Source organism: Scomber japonicus, chromosome 5, assembly GCF_027409825.1.
Source record: "Scomber japonicus isolate fScoJap1 chromosome 5, fScoJap1.pri, whole genome shotgun sequence".
NCBI lineage: Eukaryota > Metazoa > Chordata > Actinopteri > Scombriformes > Scombridae > Scomber > Scomber japonicus.
The window spans coordinates 33,535,439-33,553,733 of record NC_070582.1 but is presented as its reverse complement, the minus strand read 5'-3'; the positions used below and the strand labels follow the sequence as shown (position 1 = coordinate 33,553,733).

General features: G+C 40.8%; 1 protein-coding gene across 2 annotated transcripts in view; it reads left to right on the top strand.

Moving 5' to 3' along the window:
• The window catches only part of bcar1 (BCAR1 scaffold protein, Cas family member), a 105,140-nt gene that overhangs the window by 85,196 nt on the left and 1,649 nt on the right, over window positions 1-18,295 (top strand). For both annotated transcript variants that reach the window (XM_053319666.1, XM_053319665.1), the window contains exons 3-7: window positions 6,942-7,091; window positions 13,215-13,310; window positions 14,501-14,893; window positions 16,089-16,970; window positions 17,901-17,990. In XM_053319666.1, coding sequence (XP_053175641.1) covers window positions 6,942-7,091; window positions 13,215-13,310; window positions 14,501-14,893; window positions 16,089-16,970; window positions 17,901-17,990 — 1,611 coding nt within the window. The remainder of the gene's footprint in view (window positions 1-6,941; window positions 7,092-13,214; window positions 13,311-14,500; window positions 14,894-16,088; window positions 16,971-17,900; window positions 17,991-18,295) is intronic.

The following is an 18,295-nucleotide window of genomic DNA, read 5'->3' as shown; positions in this document are numbered from 1 at the left end:
TCTTTGTGCTCATGGCCAACAGTCACACTCTTAATCCACACAGCAGTGAAAGTTCCAATCACGTCCACATTGTTTAAATGTTTATGTACATTAACGTGTAATCCATTTACATTTCTTAAGATCAGACATTTATTAACAGCTACATAAAAACAATGCACACATATTAAATGATTTGTAACATTTTACATGTACTGCATTCATTCATCATATTCATCTGGTCCTTTAATCTGCAGAATGTCCATCATACTTTCTAAGTGATGCGTTGCAGTTCAACCAGCTGTCCAAAGACATTCAGTTTACAATGATATCAGACAGACAGAAGCAGCAGCTCCTCACACTGGAGGAGCTGGAACCATCAGTGACTCATTGTTTCATGGACTCATTGTTTCAGCATAATGTGGTAGCTTGTGTTGGAGGAATGATTATGGGAAGAAGACCCTATTTCAATATGCATTTGAGCACCTGACTGTTACATGAAAGACTTGAAAAATGATGAATGTGTCCCTTTAATGGTCTTGGTAGTTAGCACTGTTACACAGAACATAGAGGGAATAATTGATGTGTGCAGTAGTATGCAGTATGTGTATATAACCCCTTCATACATGCACAACATGAGCACATGCATGGAATGAATGCACACAGTATGTACCACTGTACTAACATTACAGTCAGCATGTACAAACTATATGTATGTATTTATTTGTAAAAGCGAGGTGTGTATGGGTGTGTGTAAGTGTGCTCAAACATGTATATGTTTATGTATTGGTACGTCTTATTGGGACGTATATATGCAAAGTTGCTTGTACATTGCTTATGGCTCATTTCTGATGATTTAAATGATATTAAAATCAAAAAATATATTTGGTATCACAACATCACAAAAAAACCTACTATACATTTTGTTATATGTGAAATAATAAATATGGCATACAAAGAAGACTAGAAGTAGATGCTTAATAAATATAAATATATATAATATAAATATGAAATATGAAATCTTGTCTATCAATGGTGCATTGAAGCAGTTTAGGCTACATAGATTAATCTGGGTTGTCAGCAGTACACTTACATTACTGCAGTGGAGTCTCACTTGTAAAACACATAATGTATATAATAGTGTTTCACTCTCTAGGTGCTTTTGCCAAGAAATCCTGTAAAATATGATCCTGTTAGGTTGTAATCTAAAAATGCCAACTTTTCGGTTAACTTGGTCCAGTTTAAACAGACAGCAAGTCTTTTCTGTTCTGTGCTTTAAAAAACAGAAAGTGAAAGTTAGAAGCCTCTGCTCTATGAAATATATTGTACTTTTATTACTTTCTCCATTAAATCCTCACATTTCAATCACTTTCTGAACTGCACGTCAACCAGAGCCAGTTTAAAGATGGAGCGATCTGCCTGCAGATGGTGAGCTGCTGCCTCAATAAGCTCTGTTAGCTTCATAGCATTTCTCTGGTCTAGTTTCTATAATTAAATTATGCATTTCTTCTGATTACAGTGACAGAAATCATAGAGTTTTATGATTTAAGTCAGAAGCTGCTGGGTTTAATGAGCGGCTCCACATGGCTCTTTCATATCCAGACTGTGGAGGTCAGACAGAAGCTACATCAATGTTATTTTTTCACAAAGCCTGCATCACAACCAGTTTCAGACATAGTGCTTCTAGCTGAGTAACTTCACACAGACTACCTTCACCTGTCCACTGTAATTAACCCACGCTTGTCTGCCTCCAGTGTCAGTGTACATGTGTACAGCCTGATTCATCTATACAAAGTATCTAATAACCAGACTTTTGGGACGGTGGAGGTCATTGTTAAAGCCGCTACCCTGCTTGACTGCAGTCTGACTGAAACAAAGCAGAGAGCAATGTGAGAGAGTAAGTTGAGATCAGGATCTGAAGCAGCCATGTCCACCAGTTCTGTCAAACCACCCGACCCTCCTCCTGTAATTAGGCCTCTCTCTATTTTTACCTCTTTTTTACTCTTTGAACTTCACATCTGCGCCGTAAAGATTTATTTTTCTCTCCATCTCTCTGCTGCAGCTGCACGTATAGGTCTATTTTTTCACCTCGTGTGGTTACGGTGGTCATTTTGAAGTTGTAAAGATTGGGCCTTATTTGAGAACGTGCTGTGTTTACCCCTAGTCTCTATGGAGGAGAATTCATCCTGCTTTTTTTTTTTGTTTCTATATAGACCAAAAGCCTACGCCCGGGTTTCTTATTATCTGTCCTTTTCTCATCAGTAGAAAGCAGAGAAAGAGAAAGAGAAAAAGGAAAGAGAGGGGTGGAGGGAAGAAGGGACATTGCTCAGAGCGAAGGTCATCTGTTAAACAATGACTTCTGCTTGACGTAAGCATACACACACAGAACAAAAGAGGGAACATCCCAGCTTGTGTCACACATGCTGCTCTATATTTGCATGTAGAGGAATTCTCCCTCACTGACTCCTCATAAATAAATGTGTGTGAAGACGTTTCATTGTTGGTAGGTCAGAGTTGCTGCAGCTTTTATGAGGCCACTGATTTATTCCGAGAACACGACACACACACACACACACACACACACACACACACACACACACACACACACACACACACACACACACACACACACACACACACACACACACACACACACAGGGTTTTCTTTTGGTGGATATGTAGGTCAGTAAATCTGAAAGTGTACAGCCCTCCTCAGGCCAGAGTTCTGTGATGAGACAGAAGAAACGAGGCTGTACAGATACGCGTGTGTTCGCTGTCTTTCATTCCGGTCGAGTGCTGGGAGGGCTGGTCTATGCTCTCAGCTTGTCAGGGATTAAGAATCAAAGTCAAGGTATTTGAGGGTTGGACCCCCAACAGGAGTCAGATACTACTGCTGAATGCAGGTGCATGTTGAATGTTCCAAAGATGACAACAAACTGAGAAAAGATGAAGACGGTATAGCTCCAGAAATAAGAAAAGAGCTGGAATCTGATTTACAACTGAAACCCAGTTGTAAAGTTATAGTGCAGACTGGGCCAGATACCAAAAAAATGTAAAATTGTTGTAGATATTGTCTCACAAGTTATTGAATATTTGTCCTTAGAATAGCTAAACGAAATTGTCCAGATTATTGGAGGGAGTTTGGTAACTGTCCCCCATGTAGAACAAAGGAGCAAACAAGGGTTAGTGAGTGGGTGAAAATGTGTTCATGCTAGCTATAATGCTAAAAAAGATCTCTTAATATGAATGTAGTCTAAGTCAAACTGTAAAAGAGGTTATATCAGCAATTTAGTATGAAGCTTGGGACAGATTTTTAAAAGAATGATCAAAGACATCCTGACTTTTAGACCCTGTGGTGGGTCAAGCTCCCAAAACACTGGCTAGGTTAGGTTACATTAGTTTATTTTAGGCTAGGCTAGGCTAGGCTAGGCTAGTTTAGGTTATGTTAGTTAAGTTTATCTTGTGTTAGGTTAGGATTAGATCATGTTCGGCTAGTTTATTTATTTTATCTTGGGTCAGATTAGGATTAGGTTAGGTACATTTAGGCAAATTTATGTTATTTTATCTTGGGTTAGATAGGGGATTAGATTAGGTTAGGTACATTTAGGTCAGTTTATTTTATTTTGTTAGATTAAGTTAGGTTAGGGTTCAATTAGGTTTGGTTAGGATTAGTTAGGTTAGGTTATCTTAGGTTAGGTCAGGCTAGTTTAGGTTATTTTAGGTTAGTTAGGATTAGGTTAGGGTTGGTTTTTAAACTAGTTTTAGTTTAGGTTGTATTTCTGACAAGATGAGTCCTACACTTCCCATAATGTAATAGTGCCTTTGATAAGACAACCCGGTATACCTCTGTTTCTCTGATTATGTTACTTATAGTAGAGCAGAAATTATCAATCAATTTACAGAAAAGGAAAGGATTTTTTGTCACAGTTTTTCATAATATGATCCCTTTTTATTAGAAAACAAAAATCAGTAGACCAATCCATAATGATAATAGCTGCAGTCCTAGTTCACATTTTGATGTTCACCCAGGCTGAATTCATCAGTAAAGCCAGACATGAATGCACTGATAGTGACCTTTCCTTTCTAATTGATTGAATTAGGCGGGAAAGGTTGATGTCATAGAGTGAAGTACAAGTTAACATGAAGTCCAGACAGAAATGACTCTCTCCGCAAACACACAACACAGACAAGAGGCAGTAATGCTGGTATTAAAGGATGTTATTAGTTAACAGTGGTGACCATCATAGTAGTAACACACATACATACATACACACACACACACACACACACACACACACACACACACACACACACACACACACACATTCATGATGAGGGTAGGATGTCTGTCTGATGGTGACCATTGATCCATAGCTCTGATCTTCTAAAGAGATTAAAAGGCACAGCAGGCTCCTACTATTACTAGACCTTACACGCACACACACACACGCACACACACACACACACACACGCTCACTCACAAACACACTGATCCACTTAGCTTGAGTGTGTAAATGTGTGTCTATTCTCCAGGGTGCACACAGACAGGTGATCAATAACATGAGTTATCAATCAGACACAGGGCTGGGAATTGTGTGTGTGTGTGTGTGTGTGTGTGTGTGTGTGTGTGTGTGTGTGTGTGTGTTTTTTTTTTTTTTTGCAGGACCCATCTGGCACTTAGCCAAGTGTCGTCAATACTGTTGAAAGCTTTCTGACAATGAGGGAAAGGGTGTTTACGTGTGTGTGTATGTGTGAGACAGACTGAGAATGTGAGGGAAACCAACAGAGGAATGTAAAGTAAACACACAGCTTTTTAGGAATTTGTTCTTATTATAACTGCTGCTGAAATGATTCCTGTCTTTTCTCCTTCTGTAGAAAGAACAGAGAGAATGCATCATGAGGCAGGAGGGTTGCAGGCAGACGGAGAGTGAGGAGGCAGAGGCAGATTAGAGCAGACAGGTTGTCAGATGGATGGTTTTATCATTTGTTTCTGTCTGTCTCAAACACAGCGTACCTCTGACAGCTGAGGAGCTGAGCAAATATTATCAGACAGCTTCCATTAATCAGAGCTGAGCTGAGTGTGATTAAACAATGATTTGACTGACAAATACAGACAGGCTGATGTTAGTTCTGATACTGATGAAGAGTATTTGGAATTAAACATTTAGATAACCGTTACATCTGCAGATACACAGTGTACTGTTTGATGGAAACTATCTCAGAATACTGTATAGAATACTGTATTATATTTCTATTTTTATTTTCTTGCAAAGTTACCTTTATGCTCCGGTTAGGTTAATTTAGTTTAGGTTAGGTTAGGTTATTATTGGTTAGGTTAGTTTAGTTTAGGTTAGGGTAGGTCAGATTAGGTTAGGTTAGGTGAGGTTAGGTGAGGTTAGATTAGGTTAGATTAGATTAGGTTAGGTTAGGTTAGATTAGGTTAGGTTAGGTCAGGTTAGGTTAGGTTATTATTGGTTAGGTTAGTTTAGTTTAGGTTAGTTTTGGTTAGGTTATTATTGGTTAGGTTAGATGAGGTTAGGTTAGTTTAGGTTAGGTTAGGTTAGTTTCGTTAGTTTCGGTTAGGTTAGGTTATTATTGGTTAGGTTAGATGAGGTCAGGTTAGGTTAGGTTATTGTTGGTTAGGTTAAGTTATTGTTGGTTAGGTTAGGTTAGTTTTGGTTGGGTTAGTTTAGATTAGGTTAGGTTAGATTTGGTTATGTTAGGTTAGGTTATTATTGGTTAGGTTAGATTAGGTCAGGTTAGGTTAGGTTATATTTGGTTAGGTTAAGTTAGGTTAGGTAATGGATGTATAGGTTTGAGTTTGCTTTTAAATGTGAACATAGTTGTAATGTCAGCAGGCAGCTTGTTGTTTAAAAAGGAGCTTTTGTGGTGAAAGAGGCACTTTTTGTTGAAGCAGTGACTTTTTGTAGCATCACACAAGTTCCATCTTAACCTTAGATAATTGTGCCCAAAATTACTATTTTTTTATTTAGTGCACATTTACTTTCCACTAGTTTGTGCAAGTGACCAAATACTCAAGTATGAAATGTATGCATCCCAAATAATTCTTACAAGATATATAGTGTCCATGGCATGTATGCGGCTTTTTGCTACAGAATATAAACTTACCAGTAATAAAGAGTGTCCAAATAGTGTCTAAAAACTCAGTCTACTGCTCAGTATAGACTGAACTGCTGTGTGTTTATCATCTAAGGTATGACGAATGAGAGTATTTTGGATGTAGTGATGCTAAAAAGATACAGTATTTCAGTGTAACCAGCTTGTTCTACATCTTAAGTGCTGGTAATATTTGGTTTGACCAGGACATGGAAATGTGAAATGGAAATTAATGGGGGAAAAAAGGGCAAAGAGTAAGACAGGGACAAGGGTAAGGAGGGAATGATTAAAGGATAGTAAGACCACTAGCTGTGATAGCCACTTGTGTGTGTGTGCATGTGTGTGCATGCGTGTGTGTGTGTGTTGTGTACCACAGCTGTTGTGTTTTCCCAGGCTGGCTAGTTGACTCTGCAGTCAAACAGTATAATACAGAGTTTAAACAGGCACACAATAGTGCAGCCTGGTTCCCACGACAACTATGACAGGACCCCTGCTCTGTTTTTATTGCGTGTGTGTGTGTCTGTGTGTCAGCGGCGTGTTTTAATGGAACTGAGCAACCTTTAGTCTCTGTTCATTCAGTGTGAAGAAGTAATAAATTCTCATTTAAAGATGACTCCTCTGAAAACATCATGAAGCCTTTTAGCTTTCTGGCCTCAGGCTGTGATGAAAGAGTCTATGTATTGTGTGTATATAGGTATTGTATGCTTTTCTGTATCTGTTGATAAGATTATTAAATATGTGAGGTGGGGTTGATGTCCATCCTCTCGTCTTTGACCAGATGTCTGTACTGTAGTGTCATCACTGTCCTGACCCTCTCCTGTCTCTCTCCTCTCCGTCTCTGTGTCCAGGTGGTAGTTCCTACTCGAGTTGGACAGGTGTATGTGTACGACACAGTCAAACAAGACCAGGACGAGTATGACGTCCCGCCCAGACATCAATCTCCCACCCAGCAGGACATATACGACGTGCCACCCACCCGCCAGCAGTACAACACACAGGTCAGACCAGTGTGTGTGTGTGTGTGTGTGTGTGTGTGTGTGTCTGTGTGTGTGTGTGTGTGTGTGTCTGTGTGTGTGTGTGTGTGTGTGTGTGTGTGTGTGATTCTTCAAATGCAACCGTAATACTTACCATAATACTCTATTTAATAAACATAAAACTAAATATAATAAACTCAAACACTTAAGTTAAACCTCTCTTATCTGTTTGTATATTCTTAGACTTACTGTCAGCATTATTTGACAATGACCTATTTATTTTAACCCTCCTGTTGTCCTCGAGTCAAGGAAGGAAGGGAGGAAGAAGGAAGGGAGGGAGGGAGGAAGGAAAGGAGGGAAGGAGCAAGGAAGGAAGGAAGGGAAGAAGGAAGGAAGGAAAGAAGGGGGGGAGGAAGGAGGGAGGAAAGGAAGGAAGGAAGGACAGAAGAAAGAAGGAAGGAAGGGAAGAAGGTAGGAGGGAGGTAGGGAGAAAGGAAAAGAGGAAGGGAGGAAGGAAGGACAAAGGAAGGAAGGAGGGAAGGAAAGGAAAGAAAGAGAGAAGGAGGGAGGGAGGAAGGACAAATGGAAGGAAGGAAGGGAGGAAAGAGGGAACAGTCAAAACAGACGGGTCAATTTGACCCGGGAGGACGACATGAAAGTTAAAGGGACCATATTATGCTTTTTTTATGGGTTTTCCGATGTCAGATACTAAACATAGTCGAAGTTCTAAAACTTGAGGTTAATGTACTGTGTGTAGAAATGCTTCCTGCGACATCGGAGCAGTTTTTCCTACCTTGTGGACGAACTGACATCAGCTTGTCAGACACGCCCACAAATGACTGTCCGCTCTGTAGCCGTGGTCGCTAAGGTCGTTGCTAAGGTTTTTCAATGTATTGTTCAAATTGTCCACTCTCGGATCAAACGTGCCGATGGATTTGAGAAGTTAACATTTCAAGTAAAGAACGAGAAAAAGTAGTAAGTAGCCTCCTGGGTTGCTTGTGACCAATCAGAACAGAGTGGGCTCATCAGTAGGGTGGGGCCTTAAAGAGACAGGAGCTAAAATGGGCTGTTTCAGACAGAGGCTAAACTGAGGGGCTGCATAAAGGCCCAGTATAAGATAAATAAGGAGTTTTAATCATGCTAAGATATTCTAGTAGGGCCCAAAAATATAAATATGGTCCTAGAATTGTGCAGAATACGCACCTTTAAAATGACTGAAATTCAATGATAACATATGCTCTGATTTTATGTGATACAGCTATTTTAATTTTGCTTGGTATTCTAGATTCTGACCCTAATATTAAAAGTGTACCTTTTAGAGTGAAAGTAACCATAAAAGACTATAGATCATTATTACTATTGCTTATTCTAAGTAGTAATGCACTAGCTGCTGCAGTATAGAGAGTATATAGAGTAAAGTTGTAGATGTGGATGTACAGTAGTAACAGTCTTTGTTGGTAATGCAGAAATATAGTAGTGTTTGTGTCACATCAGAACACTGTATTCTTATCTGTGGAAGTGTCTTATAAAATACAGACACTCACAGATATTGTCAGGCACCAAGTTACCTCTCTGTCTGCACCATATGAATATTTGATGGGATGTAATATTCAACCTCTCCCTCTGTAAATATTAGATCTATCTTTAGTGAAGGTCATTCATAACCAACAGACAAGTGAGATATGCCACTGTGTGTGTGTATGCGTGTGTGTGTGTGTGTGTGTGTGTGTGTGTGTGTGTGTGTGTGTGTGTGTGCGTGTGCGTGTGTGTGTGTGTGTACAAGACTTTCCAGAGGTGACAAAAAGAAGCTGTATTTTTCCACTGTAGGGAAGGTTATTTATGTTTGCGTGTACTGTATATGTGCATGCGTTCGTGTGTGTGACTGTAGGGTCTTTACACTTGATTCCAGGTCAGTCTATTCCTGCGTACGTCTACACAAATGTGTCTAATACACAATGTTTTTTGCTTAATAAGCAGGCACACACACACACACACACAGACACACACACACACGGGGGCACACTGTATATAGAAGAGAATCTTGATGCTGACAAGCCAAAAAAGAAAGGTCACTCACAAACAACTGCAACAGAATGAGAGCTGGAGTCACAGGAGGAAGAAGAGGAGGAGAAAAATGAGCTGTAGGAGAAAGAAGAGGGAAAGGAGGTGGGGGAGGAGCGCAGGAAGGAAAGTGGCATAAAGAAAAACAAGATGACAATGAATGATGGGAAAATGAAGGATGGAGAGATGAGGAAGAGCAGGAGGAAGATGTGTAGGTGTAATAACAGATGTAGCTGCTGGGCTTTTTGAAGTGGGCAATCTGAGAGGTGAAGAATGAGCGCAGTGCAACATGAGGCACTTCATCAAAAATGTCTGCTGTGTGGGAGATGCCTCATGGTAGATGGCTCTGACCATAACAAGTCATCACACACACACACACACACACACACACAAAGTAGCATCATAGTGCTGCTGTGGGATGCGACAGGCTACTTTCAGAACACAGCTCTTCTCACTTGTGTCTTTATGGATTAACATGTGTCTATGCACAGCTGGAACATCTGCACTGGACTGTGGAAGTAATTTTGTGTATGTGTATTCATGGATATCATGAAAATCTAGGTGTGGATACCATTTTGTATCACAGTACTCATTTTATGACATATTTACATTGTCATACATGTCTGACAATTGAGTTTAGTACATGTAAATAACCAGATAAGAATGTTTCCTGGCTAATCCAGTCTATTTAATGAATGAAAAGTCAAGGTTCCCCCTCACATGATCTAATATTATCGTATGATACCAGATTTCCTGCAATGACCTTGTTGGTCTTTTTCACAGCAGACTATCTGAGCTACCAAGGCAGAAGACGCTGAGCTTTAATTAAGCACATGAATGAGGACTCTGTTCCATTATCAGTCAGTGTGTCACTCTCATGTCCTGCTATTCCAATTACTGTTCTGTACTCAAGTACAGTTTTGAGGTAGTAGTATTTTACTGTAGTACTTTCTACATCTCAGAGGGAAATATTGTACTTTCTACTCCACTCCATTTATTTGACAGCTTTAGTTACTTTTCAGATGAAGATTTGACACAATGGATAATATAACAAGCTTTTAAAATACAACGCATTGTTAAAAATGAAGCCAAAAAGCAGTGTGTAGTCACACACTGCTCACATTTTAGATAACAGCTCCACCAAATGGTGAATTTTCCCTCTAAACTTCTCACATGCTTTCATTTCAATAAATGTTCAAATGATCCAATATTTCAGCAAAAATCAAAGATTAGAGAAAAAGTCCAAAAACTTAAAATACAATTGTGTATCAGAACTTTGTTTTTTCTTCTTTCCTCTCCCATTAATCATCTCAGCAGCCCTCACATTTATCTGCTGTCAGCAGACCCTCCTAAGGGTCAGCAGATAAATGTAGTGGTTCCCTAGGTTGGGAACCACTGGACGAAACTAGCTAACTGTATATAAAGTAGTGTAAACTAGCTAACTGTATATAAAGTAGCTAAACTAGCTAACTGTATATAAAGTAGTGTAAACTAGCTAACTGTATATAAAGTAGTTAAACTAGCTCCACCTCCAGCAGCTACAATAGTAACATCCTGTATTAATAACCTATTACAGTAAACTGAATAAACTAACAATTATTTTAATTACTGATATTTTCTTGATGAATGGATTAGTTGCTTAGTATTTAATGTTTTATGGTAAGAGATTCACAATGTCAGTAATTTGATCAATTGAGCAGAGTGGTATGTATATAATTGCTGTGGGAAAACACAGATGAATTTTGAGGGGAAGATTTCCACAGTAATGTGAAAAATTCCAATGTGCAGCAACTTCTGGCATGAAGCCTGCAGGACTGAGGAGGAAAAAAAACGTTCTCTCTCTCTCTCTTTGTGTGATAGTCTCTCTATCAACCTCAATTTCTCTTTCAATTTACTTTACTGACATGGCCGTAGTTAATTACAGTATACAGCCTTACATACCTTGCATCCCACGTCCCTCTGGACTTTTGTGCACAGTATATAATGGATAGTATTGGGCTTGAGTGTAACACAGAATGGTCTGCAGTTTTTGGAATGGAGGGAAAAATATTACATGGTTTACAAATACAAATCTGAAAAGTGTTGCGTGTATGTATTCACCACCTTGGCTGTGAATTTGTAAGATCAAGTGTAACCAATTGCCTTCAGAAGTCACATCATTATCTGCATATCAGTCTCAATGTCAACATAATGAGCTCTCCGAACAGGTCAGGGATAAAGTGGAGAAGGAGTACAAAGCTCCCAGACCTCAATCCAATTGAGAATCTGTGGCTGAGATTTGAAAATTGCAGTTCACAGACGCTCTCCATCCAATCTGACTGAGCTCGAGCTATTTTGCCAAGAAGAATGGGCAAAAAGTGCAGTGTGGATGTTCAGGGCTGGTAGAGATGTACCTCTAAAGACCTGCTGCCGTAATTGCAGCAAAAAGTAGTTCTAGCAAGTATTGACTCAGGAGGGATGAATACTTGTGTATCCACCAGATGTCTGCTTCATTGTTTTAATTATTGTTTGTGTCATAACAAAAAATATTTTATACCTTCAAAGTAAACTATGGATGCTGTGTTACTCTGTAAACAGCCAATACAATCAATTTGGATTCAAGGTCCCACTGCAAAATGTGGAAAGGCACTGTATATTAAGATGAGATACAATAAATGTAAGATTCTGAGATTTTTTCCTCTTAAACTTCTTTTTACTCTTCTCTTTTCTGCCATTTCCCAACTCTCCCTTTTTTCCTCTTTTCTCATCCTTGTCTTTCATTTGTTCTACTTTTCTTTATCTTCCATTCCCTTCTCTTTATTGCCTTTTCTCCACCCCTCTCCTCTCCCTTTGTCATTCTATGCCATTCTCCTTCTGTCCTCTCCCTGCTTTTCCTCTCTCCTTCCCCTTATACACTCCTTTTCATCCTCTCCCTGCACCTGTCCTCTTTTCTGCCTTTTCTCTCTGTCTGCTCATCCATATTGTACTGCTTTCTTTTCCTCCATTACTCCCCCTCCTCTCAGACAAAGGCATATAATGCATTCAGCCATTTAAAACCTTGTTTTATTACTCTGTGCTGTGTGTGTGTGTGTGTGTGTGTGTGTGTGTGTGTGTGTGTGTTTGTGTGTGTGTGTGTGTGTGTGTAATCATGCCTATAAACATCTTTATTTACTGTCTTGTATTTTAGATTAGTTTTTAATAAATTAATGGACTCTTGGTGGCCACTTTGTTTTATTCAGTGGCATTCACATGATGCTCAGGATGGTATTTAAAGCTTCTCTCTAGACATGCTTTATGATTAATTTAAATACTCTAAAAATGGCATCCAAACTAGTTATGATGTCACAAATCATGCTCGTACAGAGAGGCCTTAAAATGAGCTGTAAGGTGAGCTCACAAACACTTTCCTCCTTCAGCACATCGAAGAAGATGAATATGTTTTTTATTGTAGGAAACTCTAAATTTGCCTGCTATAAGTTGTAGCAGTTTGTTCTCACATGCAAAAAAAATAGAGAGAGAGAGGAAAATGACTTCATAGTGAACTCCATCAGTTTTTAACTTTATGAGCTGAGAAGTCACATATGGGTGTGTCCTGCTATCTAGCCAAAAAACTGTTGATAAGCACTGTCTCATATTTTTATGAGTTCAGAGTCTACAACAACAACTTGAGGAAATTCTGGGAGTAGGTTTAGATCCACGTGTAATAAACAAGTGAAGGATCATCTGTCTGTACATGTTTTCTTTTGTTCTCTCATTCATTAGTTTTGTGATTCATCAGCTTCCATTCTGCATCATGCAGTTTGCATATTTTTGTGTCACCATTCCCACAGCCAGTGCAGTGCAGCTGCTCCTGATGCTGGAAACAACCTCCACATCTGGCACCAACACAACCACACTGTGCTCATGGAATGTGTATACATTACTGCAGGATTTGTATATTGAATCCTCACATACAGTATGGTTGCTGGAGGAGCTGTCTAGTCCGAATGTGTGTGTGTGTGTGTGTGTGTGTGTGTGTGCGCGCGCGCACGCGTGCATGTGTGTGTGTGTGTTCTTTCATGTGTGTAACTACATGTTACTTATGTCGGTCTTTTTCTCTGTGTTCAGGTGTATGACACTCCTCCCATGGTGGTGAAGGGGCCCTCTAGTGGTCAAGATATATATGACACCCCACCAAGCACAGACAAGACTACACAGCAAATGGTAAGATTTTGCTTGTCTGTGTGTGTGTGTTTTGTCTACAGCATTAATATAGGTATCGGGGTCAAGCCCAGACCAAGACGCCTCTTCATTTTGGGAATCTTACCACCTTTTGTGTGCATTCTAATATATTTATGAAATATTATATTCATGAAGTTTTCACAGTCCCCCAGGATATGCTGGACAAATTAAAAAATACTCCTCAAACTATTTTTAATTTAAGGAGCTCATTAATCTCTTTGAAATCTGAAATCACAGAGTTGAACTGTCCTGTCTCAACCACATAGTCTGTTTTCTTTCGGTTGCCATGATTATTTGTGTCGTCCTTTCTTAATTGCCAGTTCATGGTTCCTGAGCCTGTACAAGTTCAGGGTCTGTCTCTGCTTTCTATCTCTGAAAACCGAAAGATATTCTGCAAATGCATTCTTTTTTGGGCCAGATAACATTCTGATCTTCTGTGGCTTTTACTTTCTTCTTTTCAATGTTCCAGATAGCTTTCTTCATATTGTGGCATAATTTGGTGTATTTTGATTGGGGTTTGGAAAGTAGTGTTGGTGTGAGACTGTTCAGAGTGTATGGGGGGAGTGGGGGTGGGGTCTCAGCACCAGCTGACACAGGGGATTCTATTCTGGGTTCAGCTCTAGAGTTTGGGGGGCTTTGGTATGGAGGGTGAATAGGGGGCTGAATTTAAGGTGATTACAAAAACTTTCTCTCTTTATAAATGTTAATTATCAGTGTGTGAAACAGGCAGTGCCTTTTTCCAGGTTGTGGTAGGAGCCTGCTGTGCCTGTTTGTTTTTGAATCAATTAAATCATATCTACACCACATTTCACTGTGAAACTGCAGAGTTTACCTGGTGTTATAGTGTGATTAAGACTGATCAGGTATAAATAAAGCTTCTTCCACTTGTTCAAAGAGAGCTGACATAATTCCAAACATCATGAGAGCCAGGGCCGATCGACAAAACTGTTCATGGCAAAAGGCCCAGAGAGCTGGCAGTGACTCTGTGTTTGAGTTTCTTCTTACTCAGCAAATTAAAAAGCTCAACTTTTCTTTTTCTCCCTTTCTCTTCCCTTTTCCCTCTTTCAAACTGCCTCAATTTGCTGTCTTATGTCATATAGTACACAAAAAAAGAATAATAGAATGAAATGCTTTATGTAATAGAAGATATTTTTCTCCCTTTCCTTCTTCAGGTCTATGACTTCCCCCCGTCTGTTAGTAAAGACGTCCCTGATGGTCAGCCAATCAGAGAGGAGACCTACGATGTACCCCCCCACTTTGCCAAACTCAAACCCCAGGTCCTCGTCCCTCCTGGCCAGTACCTGCACAACAACCTCAATGACGAAGACGACGACGAGCCACCGATCCCTGAGGATGTGTACGACGTCCCGCCCCCCATCCTGACAGACAAACACTTCCGAGGTGACAGGGGTGGAGTCAGTCAGGCCGCCCAGGAGATCTACGACATCCCTGCCAGCCTGCGGACTGGAGGACACACCGCCCAGGATGTCTACGACTTCCCCCGGGAAAGAGAGGAGAGAGGAGGAGACAGGGGAGACCACTACATTTACGATGTCCCACCACAGGTAGGAGAGTTAAATGAGCACTTTGCCAGGTTGCCACTAAGCTGATATCACTTTGTATGTTAGTGTCCAGTACAGATATACAGTACCACTCAAAAGTTTCGCAGACTTTTTCATTCAAGTTAATGTGAAGGAAGGTGTGTCCAAATGTTTGACTGGTACTGTATGTCTAGTTTTAGTCAGCAAAAACAGAGGACATTATAGTCTAGTTTTTGTCATTGAACCATGAATTTGGTTTATAAGAAAGCAGCTATTGCCATGTTTGATGTGTGCAGTTACCATGGTTCCAGGTCTTGTTCTTGTCTATTGTGAGGTTACCAGAAAAGACACTGTTTAACCTGTTTATACTGGCCTGTAATGGTTGACTAACACACAGTGTCAAGTCATTCTGGTCTCTCCTGAGTACATCCAGTTGTCTCACTAACTTTACTGCTGTCATGTACTCTCTGCCTGGGTTTAGCCTGATAACTAGCTTGATAGCTGACCTGATGACTAGCTTGATAGCTAAATTAATTCCTTCTGATGGCAGTGAAAGAGGTTTTTCTCCTTCAAATGTGCTTTCAATGTAAGTGATGGAGGACTAAATCCACAGTGTGTCCACACAGTCATTTAAAAGTAGATGATCAGCTTCTATCGAGCTTCATCAGTGTGAGTTAGTCATATCAAGTGATATCTGACACATTCACAGTCTTCTTAGCATCAAATTCCCTCTTAGTGTTTCCCTGTTGAGCTGTGGTGGAAGTATAGTATGGTAACAAAAAGAGGGAACGGGTATTGTTAGCTGATCTTGTTATTGAGGTCATCCAGTCTGGAGTTGTTTGTTTGTGGCAGGATTGCAATCTGACCTCAATCTGACCGAACTACAAGGAGTTTGAGCTAAACAGATCCTGTAACCAGCTGCTCTGTGCATGCTGGGATGTGGATGAGAGACTAGCATGTTGTCTTCTTGATGTTTGGGCAGATAGGAGCTCCACCTGGACTTCCTTCTTTGGTGTTTAGTGATGTATTTTGTTTCAATTATTTTCTGTGTGAAAATAAACTGAGCCAAGTTTACCAAGTCATCCACTGATTCAGACCAAAGCAGACCAGCTATAAGTTTGAAAATGGCCCAAAATTGTCTTACTTACATGTTACTTTAGGCTGTAATCTTACATTACACACACATACATTATTTAATTGATGATGTGTCTTTTTTCAGGTTGTCCGTGATGCCCAGTCCACCAGTGAGGAGCTGACCATGTCCTTTAAACGGCTGTCTGCCTCGAGCACAGGAAGCACACGGAGCAACCACTCTGCTTCATCTTTAGACATGGTTCCTGTCCGTGACACCTCGTCTTCCTCCTCACTTCCCACCACTGGCTCTATTTCTGGGAAACCTCTCATCTTGGACCTGGAGCAGGCCATGGAGCGCCTGTCTCGCCTTCAGCAAGCTGTTGAGTCCAGTGTGTCCCTCATGATGTCCTTCATTACAGGCAACTGGCGGAGTCCTGCCCACCTGGAGGGAAACCTCTCAGCTATTCACCAGGCTGCCGATCGTGTGCGCGCCACAGTCCGAGACTTCCTAGAATTTGCCAGGGGCGCTGTGGCAAATGCCGCCCAGGCCACAGACCGCTCTCTGCAGACCAAACTGGGCCGTCAAGTTGGGAAGATGGAGGAGGTCTTCCAGAGCTTGATTCGACACAGTCAGAGCTTAGACGCCATATCCTGGTCGCACACAGAGCTCACAGCACCGCCACCGGGTGGGGATGACTTAGATCGACTAATCATGACGGCGCGTGGCATCCCAGACGACGCCAAGCAGCTCGCCTCCTTTCTCCACGGTAACGCCTCGCTGCTGTTTAAACGGAACAACCGGCAACAGCAGCAGCTGCCCCTTCCTCCAATCCCAGGGGAGATCAGTGGTCACATGACAGGATCAGGAAGTGGGAGCTATCAGGGAGGGGAGAGGGTGAACATTCAGTCGCGGCCTCTCCCGTCTCCGCCAAAGTTTTCAGCTGCAGAGGAAGAGGAAGGTGTGGACAGGCCGTATGAGACCACAGAGGAAGGCTGGATGGAGGACTACGACTATGTACATCTACAGGTACACGAACAATACTCCTTATATAAAGTTAGTCAGTCTGCTCCCCAGCAGAGCTTTGGATACACAACCAAAACCACAACTCTTAGAACCACAACTTGCTAGAGAATGCTCAGGAGGTTGGAGTGTAAGTAGTGTGAGCTTTGGCACATTGTTGACAGCTATATTCATATTTTATAATTGTTTTGGATCCATAAACTGCTGACACTGCAAAATTTGTGATTTTTGTAAATGAAACTTGCCCACAATCCTCTGGTAACTCTCAGTTGTAGGTATGGGGTTATAGTGATGATCCTCACACAGCACATACACTCTCTGTCTCATCATAGCCATGATGGATGAGAATATGAACCCATGAAGAGTCAGCACATTTTTTAGTGTGTGTGTATGTGCAGGGTTTCAGTCAGTTTATATGCAGGGGGGAGAAAGTGTAAGAGTGTGTGTGTGTGTGTGTGTGTGTGTGTGTGTGTGTGTGTGACACTGAGGCTGCAGCAACCAGAGTACAGAGTATGAAGTCAGCAGTATATTCACAGTGCAGTGTGTGTAGTTTAGACTATTTGTGTTGAATACGTGCTACAACCTGAAGACCTGTGAGAAGTTCCAGTGTCTTTTTTTCCACCTGCTGGTTAAAGTGAAGAGGGTTAGCCCTGTAGTAGACAACTTTAACCCAGACTCACTTATGGATGGTGGACTCCCTTAAAGTGGACCAGCTATTCTCATTTAGTGACAATCTCAGCTATTCCCCTTGCTCAGCACCTGAAATTGTTCAAGAACTGTGTAAGTGAAGACGTATTGCAAGTTCCATCAATGTGACTGCAGTTCCATTGGGAGGGAGACTGATATGACGTGATATTTCTACTGTTCGATACACAAAATGCCAATGTCAGTGTGTACATGATGTGTAACATTTGTGTGTCTGTGTTGATGTGTCAGGGGAAGGAAGAGTTTGAGAAGAACCAAAGACAGCTGCTGGAGAAAGGAAATATTATCAGACACAACAAGACACAACTGGAACAGCAACAGGTACGTGTGTGTGTGTGTGTGTGTGTGTGTGTGTGTGTGTGTGTGTGTGTGTGTGTGTGTGTGTGTGTGTGTGTGTGTTATATGAGTAGCCATTTAAGCCACACACTTGCAGGGAAATGACACCTATTTTTCTTCTTTTTAAAAAAAAATTACAACTAAGTTGGTCTACTCTAAATAAATTATGACCACTAGGGGGCAGAAGAGCTCAAAACCAAGTTGGCATATACACATCCCTGACTTATTATTATTAATTTATGTTGATTGACTGAAAATTATGACACATTTTCACCTGTAAATCAAAATAC